Genomic DNA, 12,539 nt, shown 5'->3' on the forward strand with positions numbered 1-12,539 from the left:
CCGTGCGCGATGACGTCAGGCCGCGGCGCGAGGGGTGGGACCGCAGGCGCCGTGCAGCCGCGGACCAATGAGCGGGCGCCTGACGACCTGTGGCCCAATGGCGACGGCGCGCGGGCACGCTGGGGGCGGGGCAGACGCGCCGACTTTTCCAGAAGACCCGGATAGTACCTCCCGGCCACGCCGCGCCGGCTCTGGGCTCTTAGCGTCGTTTCCTTTTCCTCCGCTGGAGCAGCTATGGCGGCGGTGAAGACCCTGAACCCCAAGGCCGAGGTGGCCCGAGCGCAGGCGGCGCTGGCGGTCAACATCAGCGCGGCGCGGGGTCTGCAGGACGTGCTAAGGACCAATCTGGGGCCCAAGGGCACCATGAAGATGTAAGGCGGGGCTGAACGGGAGGGCCGGGCGGGCACCGCGCGCCGCCGCGCACCTGGCGGGCCCAGGACCGCGGGCTGGATCCCGCCGCCTCGGGGCTCCGCAGCCGCCCTTCTCCGCGTCCTCCGGGGTCGGTCCTGTTCCTTGCTAAGCCCCACCGTCCCGGCCATTTCTTCCTGCGTCGATGCAGTTTCCGCGGAGAACAAAGCGGCTCTAGAGCGCGGCGTTCCCCGCCCTCTGGGGCTTCCAGGCACCCTGAGGACTCGGCACAATCTCTGCGGGGACGGCGTGGGCACTACACCTGTTTTCCATCCTGCGGGAGATAACTAGCCCCACATCCCTGGCTCCCTAAAATCTGGGAAAAGCCCGTTTTCTAATGGGACTTTTAGTTATCGTTGAAAAAGTCATAGTCTGATTCATTTCTGTCCCTTAAACAGGCTCGTTTCTGGCGCTGGAGACATCAAACTTACTAAAGACGGCAATGTGCTGCTTCACGAAATGGTGAGAGGTGCTCTGGGCTAGGTCAGAAAGGTCTTGATTTTCCGTAGAATGTTTTCTCTGTAGAAAGATTTGCAGTGTCCATTTTTAAGGTAGGAGAACATTCAGAAGTTGCATGTAATCAGTGATAGTACTCAGTGCCCGGAGTCTGACAGTCCTGCCTTTGAATCCCTGCTTTTTTGCCATTCACAGTCTGGGCTAAAGGACTAATTGTATATTAAAGTTAATTATTTTAAAATTTGAAAAATTAAGAGAGGTTGACACAATTACATGGGCAAAAATGCATGAGGATTATTTTTCTTCTTTTTTTTTTTTTTTTTTTAATTTTTATCAGACGAAGTCTCGCTCTGTCGACTAGCCTGGAGTCCAGTGGCACAATCTCAGCTCACTGCAACCTCCGCCTCCCGGGTTCAAGCGATTCTTCTGTCTCAGTCTCCCAAGTAGCTAGGACTATAGGCTCGCGCCACTACGCCGAGTTAATTTTTGTATTTTTAGTAGAGACAGGATTTCACCGTGTTGGCCAGGCTGGTCTTGAACGCCTGACTTCAGGTTATCCCCCCGCATCAGCCGCCCAAAGATTACCAGGCCCGTGCCCAGCCGGGTTTTCTCTTTTTAAAACAGCAGTTTCTCTGTTAGGTCTCATCTCTATCTCCAACTGGAGGGGAGAGAAATCTGTCTCTTTGCAAGCCTTAGGGATGGAGAATATGAGATTATTGAGGGGAGTATGCGTTTTACTCCTCCCTAAATTCCCAAAACTTAGCAGTTCAAATCCAAGAAAAGGAAATGATTTCCTGCTGATTTGAGTTCAGAATAATATGTAGGATTTTGCTAGTGGTATACCATGCCATCAACATTCAGATGAAATATCTTTAGTAAGGACTTGTTAACCTAGGAGGTGTAGTTTTTGTTTTTAGTGGGCTCACTGGTGGCCCGTGTTAGAAAAGTGGAGCCATAGTTAAACTTGACGTCAGAATTGTTTGGGGGCTGGGTGTGGTGGCTCATGGTTGTAGTCCCAGCACTTTGGAAGGCTGAGGTAGGTGGATCATTTGAGGCCAGGAGTTCACGACCAGCCCTGGCCAACATGGTTAAAACTCCGACTCAACTAAAAATACAAAAATTAGCCGGACGTGGTCCTGCACGCCTGTGGTCCTGCACGCCTGTAGTCCTAGCTGCTTCGGAGGCTAATGCAGGAGAATCGATCGCTTAAACCTGGGAGACTGAGGTTTCAGTGAGCCGAGATTGTGCCACTGCACTCCAGCGTAGGTGACAGAGTAAGGCTTCTCCAAAACAAAACAAAACAAAACAAAAAATTATTTGGGTTTTAGTGTGTGAGAAATACAGCGTAAGTAGAGAGAAGCACATTGAACATTTACAATTTAAGAAATAATTTTATAAAATGGACACACACAACCACCACTGTAGCCAATAAATAAATTGTTGCTACCACCTCAGAAGTCTCCTCCCATTGGAACCTCTCTCCAGTCTCCAGAAGTCTGTTTTTCAATTTTCTTTGAAAAAATTACAAACCTACAAAAATAATTATAATGTGTGTGCCCTTTAGGAGATACCTGGCTTATTCTCACTAGAGCCCTACACTTGCCATAAAGAGGCAAGGATGTACAATTATGTTTTACTGTTAACTGGTAGCTCTGTCATCTTGAGTAAACTTTTACTGAGCCTCAAGCTTCCTCATCTGTAAAGTAGAGATAACCTGGGAAATAAATTACACATGAAAACGTTTCAATCATTGTAATTGCATGTGCATGATAGCTAATCGAAGTAATTTGTAGCCAAACATTTGGGTAGCTTTTTCAAGTAGATAGCACTGAAAGAGGCGCTTCCTGCATTTTGTTTGTGGTATATTTAGACTGCTTCATATTGTTTTAAGTGATTCATTGTTTTTCTACTTTCAGCAAATTCAACACCCAACAGCTTCCTTAATAGCAAAGGTAGCAACAGCCCAGGATGATATAACTGGTGATGGTACGACTTCCAATGTCCTAATCATTGGAGAGCTACTGAAACAGGCGGATCTCTACATTTCCGAAGTATGCACAACTCTTGTTTCTGTAATATTTTATTGTATATAGGAAGTGTCTGATATTTATACAAATTGATGTGTTGTTAATAGTAGCTGAGGCCATACAGTAGAATTAGGGGGCTTAAATCTGGGTCTTTATCCTGGTCTAAAACAAATTGTGCCCTTCGGCAGGTTATGGAACCTTTCTTGGCCTGAAAATAATTTTGTAATCAAGTTGCATGGCCTGTGTGATTTGTATCTGTCTTTAGATTGATAATTGAGATCTAAAAATGGAATGTTTAGGACTAGGCATATTTGTTAGGAAAAAGGCAACCAAAAGTTTATATTTGGATAAATTCCACTTTTTTAGCCCTGACTAGTTCCAAGATTAAAGCAAACCTCAGTGAATATGAATGTATTGTCAGAATTTCCTGGAAAAAGAGAGTAGACCGTCTTTATTAGTAAATGATGTGAGTTAGTTTGAGATTACCTATAGAAAAGATAGAATAGTCCAGGCGCGGTGGCTCACGCCCGTAATCCCAGCACTTTGAGAGGCCGAGATGGGCGGATCACCTGAGGTCGGGAGTTCAAGACCAGTCTGACCAACATGGAGAAACCCTGTCTCTACTAAAAATACAAAAATTAGCTGGGTGTGGTGGTGCATGCCTGTAATCCCAGCTACTTGGGAGGCTGAGGCAGGAGAATTGCTTGAACCCAGGAGGCGGAGGTTGTGGTGAATCGAGATTGCGCCATTGTACTCTAGCCTGGACAACAAGTGCAAAACTCCGTCTCAAAAGAAAGAAAAAAGATAGAATAATGCTACCATCTGTGAGTTGTTGAGACACAGTGTTGGTTTTGAAATGATTCAGAGTGGTTTGCACAGTGAACACCCAAGTGTGCTTTATAGTTCCCTTGGCTTTGACCCTGTGCTAGAGCATTACCTGTTCTTCTCCTCTGCATTGAAAGGAATATTTGTCCTTTTAAATGTATTCAGAAAGCCAGCACATTATATTACCTCATGTTCAAAGGTATGGTGATCCAGAATACCCCTTCAAGAATTACCTGAACTTTATTTATCATGAACTATGGTTGCACCTAATTGAAGATGCAAGTGTTAATGTGTGTTTATTGTAGGGCCTTCATCCCAGAATAATCACTGAAGGATTTGAAGCTGCAAAGGAAAAGGCCCTTCAGTTTTTGGAAGAAGTCAAAGTAAGCAGAGAGATGGACAGGGAAACACTTATAGATGTGGCCAGAACATCTCTTCGTACTAAAGTTCATGCTGAACTTGCAGACGTCTTAACAGAGGTATGTATTAAATTTTGTCTGTGTCTGGTATAGTACACCTATATAGAAAATCTCTGATAGTAGAAACATGAGTATAATTACTAATTTCAATTACAGGGTGCTGTGTAGGTTCATTTTTGTGGCAATGATAACTGATCTGTGTCTCTAAAAACGAGGAAATTCAAATAATACCTAACCAGGTTATAAAAGTAAAATTGAAGCTTTCATTAAAAGGTTTATAAAATGGAGATTTTTTTATTAGAAAGCTTCCAGTTACCAGTATTTTTAATAAAAACAGGAGGAATGTTAAAATGTTCAGGAATGTTAATGTTAATTAATGTTTGGGAATTACAGATTGAGATTTCAGAAATGTAAATGACTTCAGCTGTTGCTGTTTACATATAATGTACTCTGCTCGTAGAAAAAGACTTAGTGTAGAATTGTAAAATGAAACTGTCTACTTTAGCCTTCTGAAAAACAACATGTTTCTGCTGCAAATTGAATTTGCTTAATGGTTATGCTCCTCCAATTGCAGGCTGTAGTGGACTCCATTTTGGCCATTAAAAAACAAGATGAACCTATTGATCTCTTCATGATTGAGATCATGGAGATGAAACATAAATCTGAAACTGATACAAGGTAGGTGATAGAAGACAGTGAAATACTAATGGGCATGGTGGCTCACACTTGTAATCCCAGCACTTTGGGAGGCTGTGGCAGGCAAATCACCTCAGGTCAGGAGGTCCAGACCAGCCTGGCCAACATGGGGAAACCCCGTCTCTATTAAAATTACAAAAATTAGCCTGGCATGGTGGTGGGCACCTGTAATCTCAGCTACTCGGGAGGCTGAGGCAGCAGAATCGCTTGAACCTGGGAGGTGGAGGTTGCAGTGAGCTGAAACCGCACCATTGCACTCCAGCCTGGGTGACAAGAGCGAAACTCTGTCTTATTAAAAAAAAAAAAATAAACTGTGTTTAGAAATTTAGGGGTGCTTTGTACAATATAGATAGTTGGCTTTTTTTTTTTTTTTTTTTTGGAGATGGAGTCTGTCTTTGTCACCCAGGCTGGAGTGCAGTGGCGTGATCTCAGCTCACTGCAAGCTCCGTCTCCCGGGTTCCTGCCATTTTCCTGCCTCAGCCTCCCGAGTAGCTGGGACCACAGGCGCCCGCCCCTACGCCTGGCTAATTTTTGTATTTGTAGTAGAGACGGGGTTTCACCGTGTCAGCCAGGATGATCTCGATCTCCTGACCTCGTGATCCGCCCGCCTCGGCCTCCCAAAGTGCTGGGATTACAGGCATGAGATGGCAATTTTAAAAATATCTTTGGATATAAAATGTTGTATATTTACCTGAAGATATAAGTTGGATAAATTGCCAGGTGAATATTGTCTTTACTTTTAGTAATATTTTCTCCTGAAATAAGGTGAATGTTGTGTTTATGGTTAGAATGATTCTGAAAAGTGAACAACAGTCATTTGGCATTTATTAAATTGCTGTATACAAAGCATGAGAATTAGTAGAGGAATTGAAAAAAAATTTTTTTCAAAGACTTAGAAAACATGTTGTTTTCCCGTGTGTGTGTGTGTGTGTGTGTGTGTGTGTGTGTGTGTGTGTGTAAGGAATTGAGTCTCCCTATGTTGCCTGGGTGTGTGTGTGTGTGAGTAAGTAAGTAAGGAATTGAGTCTCCCTATGTTGCCTGGGCAGGTTTTAAATTCCTGCGATTAAGGTGTCCTCTCACTTTTGCCTCCCTAAGTACTGGGATTACAGGTGCTTGGTAGAAAACATGTTTTTAAAGGACAGCCTACCAGTGAGACTATCTCTGCAGACTTTTCTGTACAGCATAGGATCTTCAAGTAATTCAAGAACTAGGCTGGCCACGGTGGCTCATGCCTGTAATCCCAGCACTTTGGGAGGCCAAGGCGGGTGGATCACGAGGTCAGGAGATCGAAATCATCCTGGCTAACACGGTGAAACCCCGTCTCTACTAAAAATACAAAAAAATTAGCCGGGCATGGTGGTGGGCGCCTGTAGTCCCAGCTACTCAGGAGGCTGAGGCAGGAGAATGGTGTGAACCCAGGAGGTGGAGCTTGCAGTGAGCCAAGATGGCACCACTACACTCCAGCCTGGGCAACGGAGCGAGACTCCATCTCAAAAATAAAAACAAAAGAAAAATATGTGACTGCATGAAATATCAATACCTTCTCATTTCAGTGTTTAACATGTTAAACACCCATCTGAAAATCAATAACCATAATTTTGTGTGTGTTTGAACAGCTTAATCAGAGGGCTTGTTTTGGACCATGGAGCACGGCATCCTGATATGAAGAAAAGGGTGGAGGATGCATACATTCTCACTTGTAACGTGTCATTAGAGTATGAAAAAACGTAAGTTTATAGCCTCTTAACAGTGAAATGGAGAAGCTTCGTATTTTAGGCGAGTTACTTTTTTGTGAAACTTTGTTTCCCACTGTAAGGGCAATAATGCTCAAATTGGTTTGGGGGAGCTATAGGAAACAGTCTCTGAAGATGTATAAGGGGCAGGATTGGAGCTCAGTGAGGATTGGAGCTCAGTGAACTGTTAAATCTTAGGACTAATCCAGTTTCAGAAGCTACTTTCTTAATGTTTCCCTGCTTTCTGTAACTTTTTTTTTTTTTTCTTAATAGAGAAGTGAATTCTGGCTTTTTTTACAAGAGTGCAGAAGAGAGAGAAAAACTCGTGAAAGCTGAAAGAAAATTCATTGAAGATAGAGTTAAAAAAATAATAGAACTGAAAAGGAAAGTCTGTGGCGATTCAGATAAAGGATTTGTTGTTATTAATCAAAAGGTGAGAATGAAAACCCAATGTATAAACTAAATAGTATGTATCATCCTTTTCACTTTTAAGGTGAAAGATGTTGAAATTAATTTTTATTTTTGTTATAGGGAATTGACCCCTTTTCCTTAGATGCACTTTCAAAAGAAGGCATAGTCGCTCTGCGCAGAGCTAAAAGGAGAAATATGGAGAGGTATCCGAGTAATTTGACTTTTACTCATTTTGCAAGTGAATCGGGATTATTTCTTTTCCCTTATATTTTATTTTCGGGTTTTTCAACTGTATTGTTAATTGGCATTAACTATATTCACATTGTGCACCCCGTCAGCACCGTCCATCTCTAGGACTTTTTTCATCATCACAAACTGAAACTGTATACCCATTAAATAGTTACTCCCCATTTCTCCCTCCCCCTTGCCCCTTGTGAACATTATTTTACTTTTTGTCTCTGAATTCAGTATACTTTCACCCAAAGAGCTCACCACAATAAAAAGCTTTTTTTAAAAAATTTTTTTAATAATTTTTTGAGACAGTCTTGCTCTGTTTTGCAGTGGCATGATCTTGGTTAATTGCGACTTCCACTTCCTGGGTTCATAGGATTCTCAGCCTCCCAAGTAGCTGGGATTACGGGTGTCTGCCACCATGCCCACTGAATTGTTTTGTGTTTTTTTAGTAGAGATGGGGTTTTGCCATGTTAGCTAGGCTGGTCTCAAACTCCTGGCCTCAAGTGATCCACCCACCTCAACCTCCCAAAGTGTTGGGATTACAGGTGCGAGCCACCATGCTTGGATAATAAAGAGCTCTTGTCCACCTTTAGATTTTATTTGCTAACTTGCTGAGAGTGGTTTAAATGGAGGGTTAAGAGAAAAGACTAGTTTTTAGCTGGTTGATGGCAAATGGAAAGGCTTAGATTAAAGTACATTTTAAAATTTAATTATGTGTGTAATTCTGAAAAATTCCTTCCTAAAAATTACTGGTCTTATCTTTGAAATTCACTGGTAACATTGCTTATCCATCTCCCTTAAAATGCTATTTCAGGCTGACTCTTGCTTGTGGTGGGGTAGCCCTGAATTCTTTTGACGACCTAAGTCCTGACTGCTTGGGACATGCAGGACTTGTCTATGAGTATACATTGGTAAGTGTATTTTCTTCTGAAAGGGAATAGAACCTTTTAGCTCGTGAATTATTTTTGTTTGTTTGAGGTGGGGTCTCACCCCTGCCCGGGCTGGAGTGCAGTGGTGTGATCACAGCTCACTGCAGCCTCATCTTCCTGGGTTTAAGTGATTCCCCCGCCTCAGGCTTTTGAGCAAATGGGACCACAGACGTGTGTGCTACCATGACTGGCTAATTTTTTTGTTTTTCTTGGTAATTTTTGTAGAAACAGGTTCATAATTGTGTTGCCCAGGCTGGTCTTAAACTCCCGGGCTCAGGCTGTCCTTCACTCTCAGCCTCCCAAAGTGCTGAGAGTACAGGCATGAGCCACTGTGCCTAGTTCATGAAGTCTTTAGCAGAAAAATTAATTGAAATTCAGGATCAGATTTTTGTTTATACACATTTTGAAGATTTATGTGTAGTAATGGGAAGCCATTGATGGGGAAAATCACATTTATATGTGATTTTTCAAAAGGAGATAATTTGCTTTAATGTGATCAAGTTTGTTCCTCATTAATATGCTGCTTGTCGTTGTCTGTAAGTCCCTCTTCTCTCTTCACTCTGCACAAATCCTGTTTTTGAAAATCATATTTTTTCTACACATAGGGAGAAGAGAAGTTTACCTTTATTGAGAAATGTAACAACCCTCGTTCTGTCACATTATTGATCAAAGGACCAAATAAGCACACACTCACTCAGATCAAAGATGCAGTGAGGGATGGCTTGAGGGCTGTCAAAAATGCTATTGATGATGGTAAGATCCTCACTGTATTTCAATTCTTTTATATTTTGCTGGTCTGAAAGGCATGGCTGAATACTGTGTTGTTTTATCAGTAGGTTACACAGCCAGACACCATGCAAAAGCAGTCTTCCCTTTAGAATGACTGATGGCATGCTAAGGTTTTTCATAGCGTATCATTATTAAAGGTGAATACAAATAAATGAACTAATACTGATCTGTTGAAAGCTGCCAGTGGCTAGTGAAGCCATTCTGGTTGAACCATTCTCCTATTTGATATGTTAGTCGCTTGTATTTTGTCATAGTAAATTTGTAAGAAATTAATGGCTTTCATATGTATATTTGTTATTCATAATTAGTTCTGCAATTTTCTTAGCATTTTTCCTTTTCCCCCATCCAACAGGCTGTGTGGTTCCAGGTGCTGGTGCCGTGGAAGTGGCAATGGCAGAAGCCCTGATTAAACATAAGCCCAGTGTAAAGGGCAGGGCACAGCTTGGAGTCCAAGCATTTGCTGATGCATTGCTCATTATTCCCAAGGTGTGCACACTTTTAACAGTCAATCTTCCAAAAGATTCAGCTGATCAAACCTTTTTGATAATGTAGGCTTTATTCATAATGTGGATTTTGGATATGCAAGTTTGATCAGTTTTCTTCCTGACTCTAGAACAGGTATTCCTCATCATCCAGATGTATTTGGTTTCTCTGGGAGGCCTGAATAGCTGACGTTGCAGATGGCAAGAGATAACCTGTAGTTTAATATTTGCAGTATTAGGGGTTATACTTGAGTACAAACTTGCTTTTTGCTTTTGTTTTAAACTGATCCTCATTTTCTATTATATACTAATTTTGATGTATAATTTATGACTGGTGTATTGCTGCTGGATTTGGGGTAGATGAGAGAGTTGATCAGTAACTTGTGTCTGGTATTCTCTGAAGGGAACATAAATGTTCTGTCTTTATGCAATGAGTTTTTTTTTTTTGAGACGGAGTTTTGTTCTTGTTGCCCAGGCTGGAGTGCAGTGGTGCAATCTCAGCTCACTGCAGCCTCAGCCTCTCGAGTAGCTGGGATTACAGGCACCTGCCACCACACGCAGCTAGGTTTTTTTTTGTATTTTTAGTAGAGATGGGGTTTCACCATGTTGGCCAGGCTGGTCTCAAACTCCTGACCTCAGGTGATCCACCTTCCACAGCCTCCCGAAGTGCTGGGATTACAGGCGTGAGCCACTGCACCAGGCCGAGATTTTCTTTTTCTTTTTTTTTTTTTTTTAACTATCAGTTATTAGTTCCTGTTTTCTCAAGAATTAAATTTCTTTACTTTAGGTTCTTGCTCAGAACTCTGGTTTTGACCTTCAGGAAACATTAGTTAAAATTCAAGCAGAACATTCAGAATCAGGTCAGCTTGTGGGTGTGGACCTGAACACAGGTAAGAAAATGCAACTGTTGTAGAGGGAAAACTAGATGTAATACGTGTGGGTTGAAGCCAGGAAAGATTAAAAATGTTTTGCTTTGGAGTTTGACACCAGTACTATTAGGGAACTCTGGGTTCTAAAATGGGATAAAATAGGATATTAATAAAACATGGAATGACTAGGTATAATTAAGGGACTAGAGTAGACATGAGTAATTTGGGGATACAATTTTGGAGATGTTGAGTGGTGGTAGATGGTTCAGATTAATGTTGAAGGATTTTCATACTGCATTTGCCTCACTCAGTTTTTAATCAAGTACTATGATAAGAAAATAGATGTGGTGATTATATTCATGGGTGAAAACCAGCTAAAGATAGCAAATAATGCCAGAAAAGGGGATCTAGAAATCTAGTGAAATGGTGACAGCCCTGATCTTAGGTTCCTGTAACAAAACAACACAAATTAAGTACAAAGTAGGAGATAACAGGTACATCCATGTAGTATGTGCAAGACCTATTGTTGTGAACGTTATTATTTAATAGAAAAGGTTTCTGCAATGAGGGAAATGATGAGTCCATTTTAGCCAGATTATAGTTGAAGTGCTATACTTCAGTATGAGTAAACAGAAATGTATCCAGAAGAAGTTCAGGACTTCTAAGTCAGACACTCATCAAATATTGTAAACGGGGGTCATGGTTTAGAGTAGAAAATTGGGCTAACAGAGAAGCTTTGAATTCTCATAGTTAATACTGGAGGAAATGAGTCATCAGTGATAAGCAAAGCTGCACACAATATTGTTGGTTCTTACTGACTGAACTTATTTTAAGATTTGGTTGCCTTTTAGGTGAGCCAATGGTAGCAGCAGAAGTAGGCGTATGGGATAACTATTGTGTAAAGAAACAGCTTCTTCACTCCTGGTAAGTTTGGGAAAATGAAAACTAAACTGTTAAGAGAATCATACTTTTTTCATTTGGTGTTCTCTGTTTAGTTGCTCCTTTCTCCCCGTAAATAATGTAATCAGCTGAAAGTATGGAAACTGAACTAGCCCTCTGATGTGTAGAGGGGAAGGGGGAAATTTAATTGGATGTAATGTGTGCAGCTTGGTTGGAAGTGGGAAGTTGAGTCGAATTAGGGCTCCTAATCATCAGCCATCTTATTTTTGTTCCCCTTTCAGCACTGTGATTGCCACCAACATTCTCTTGGTTGATGAGATCATGCGAGCTGGAATGTCTTCTCTGAAAGGTTGAATTGAAGCTTCCTCTGTATCTGAATCTTGAAGACTGCAAAGTGATCCTGAGGAATACAGCTGTGGAATTTTCATCTAAGCTTCCAATAATTTTCAAAGGAATTTTCCCATATGAAAAAAGGAGAGAACGCTGGCATCTGTTGAAATTCGGAAGTTCTGAAATTACAGTATTTTTAAAAATTGCACTGAAGTGTATACACATAAAGCAGGTCTTATCCAGTGAACAGGATGTTTTGCTTTAGCAGCCGTGACATAAAATTCCATGTTAGATAAGCATATGTTACTTACCTTGTTATTAAATATTTCTTGAAAAGCAAATTTTAATGGTTTAATTTTATGTGGACGTATGTTAAATTATCCAACAGTACCCTACTGTTAAAGCATTTGGTTTTAAAATTTTTATGCTAATATAAATGCTTAAGTAATTTAAAATATTGAAAGCATCCCTGTTGGTATAAATTTCTGAGTAAATGCATTGGATCAGTTGGACTTTGAACGCTTTTGAAATGGCTTTGCTAAAATGCTCCCGCCACAAAGTTGTAGGAAATGGGAAGAGGAGTAAACTAGAGGCAAGGGAGTTGAGAGAGCTGCAAGTGTAAAGGGCAAAAACAGGCAGAGGTAAAAAGATGATGGAAGGTGTGGTGACTAAGGGCTACGGTTGTTAGGTGAAATTTGAGATTGTAGGCCAACTATTTTCAAGCTTCTGAACTTATGCAAAATATTCATCCCAAAATCTCTAGTGTCATATTTTTCTCACCCAAATTACTACGTTTCCACGAGATTATTTATATATAGTTGGTCTATCTCTGCAGTCCTTGAAGGTGAAGTTGTGTGTTACTAGGCTGTGTTTTGGGGTGTCAGCAGTGGCCTGAAGTGAGTTGTGCAATAAATGTTAAGTTGAAACCTCCTTTCTGGTCTTGCAATGGTATGACGCACAAAAGCAATCTTAAGGGGAATGTACGCTGTCCAAAGGTTCAGAAAAGTAGTGAAGGGGCCTCTGGAACGGCG

At 41.5% G+C, this 12,539-nt stretch overlaps 1 protein-coding gene and 2 non-coding genes across 3 annotated transcripts; all 3 read left to right on the top strand.

Moving 5' to 3' along the window:
• The first annotated feature begins 70 nt into the window (after nucleotides 1-70).
• Nucleotides 71-12,438, top strand: CCT6A (chaperonin containing TCP1 subunit 6A). The gene is made up of 14 exons (XM_003281685.4): nucleotides 71-371; nucleotides 807-870; nucleotides 2,781-2,915; nucleotides 4,022-4,195; nucleotides 4,710-4,813; nucleotides 6,448-6,558; nucleotides 6,838-6,997; nucleotides 7,096-7,178; nucleotides 8,024-8,120; nucleotides 8,744-8,891; nucleotides 9,280-9,413; nucleotides 10,197-10,299; nucleotides 11,130-11,202; nucleotides 11,460-12,438. Exons 1-14 carry the CDS (start codon nucleotides 235-237, stop codon nucleotides 11,530-11,532), a joined length of 1,596 nt encoding a protein of 531 aa, XP_003281733.1. The 5' UTR covers nucleotides 71-234; the 3' UTR covers nucleotides 11,533-12,438.
• On the top strand, nucleotides 3,763-3,896 carry LOC115831059. Its single transcript, XR_004026607.1, has one exon. It is a non-coding gene; the product is annotated as a small nucleolar RNA SNORA22 (small nucleolar RNA).
• On the top strand, nucleotides 8,942-9,076 carry LOC115831054. Its single transcript, XR_004026602.1, has one exon. It is a non-coding gene; the product is annotated as a small nucleolar RNA SNORA15 (small nucleolar RNA).
• Nucleotides 12,439-12,539: the final 101 nt, after the last annotated feature.

This window comes from Nomascus leucogenys, chromosome 17 (genome assembly GCF_006542625.1).
Source record: "Nomascus leucogenys isolate Asia chromosome 17, Asia_NLE_v1, whole genome shotgun sequence".
NCBI classification, from domain to species: Eukaryota; Metazoa; Chordata; class Mammalia; order Primates; family Hylobatidae; genus Nomascus; species Nomascus leucogenys.

What these genes read in the sequence shown, in the direction of transcription:
- CCT6A (XM_003281685.4), top strand. Translation starts at nt 235, where the DNA reads ATGGCGGCGGTGAAGACCCTGAACCCCAAGGCCGAGGTGGCCCGAGCG. An exon ending in TTGTTGTTATTAATCAAAAG is followed by an intron (nt 6,998 to 7,095) that starts GTGAGAATGAAA and finishes TTTTTGTTATAG; the next exon opens with GGAATTGACCCCTTTTCCTT. An exon ending in CAAAAATGCTATTGATGATG is followed by an intron (nt 8,892 to 9,279) that starts GTAAGATCCTCA and finishes CCCATCCAACAG; the next exon opens with GCTGTGTGGTTCCAGGTGCT.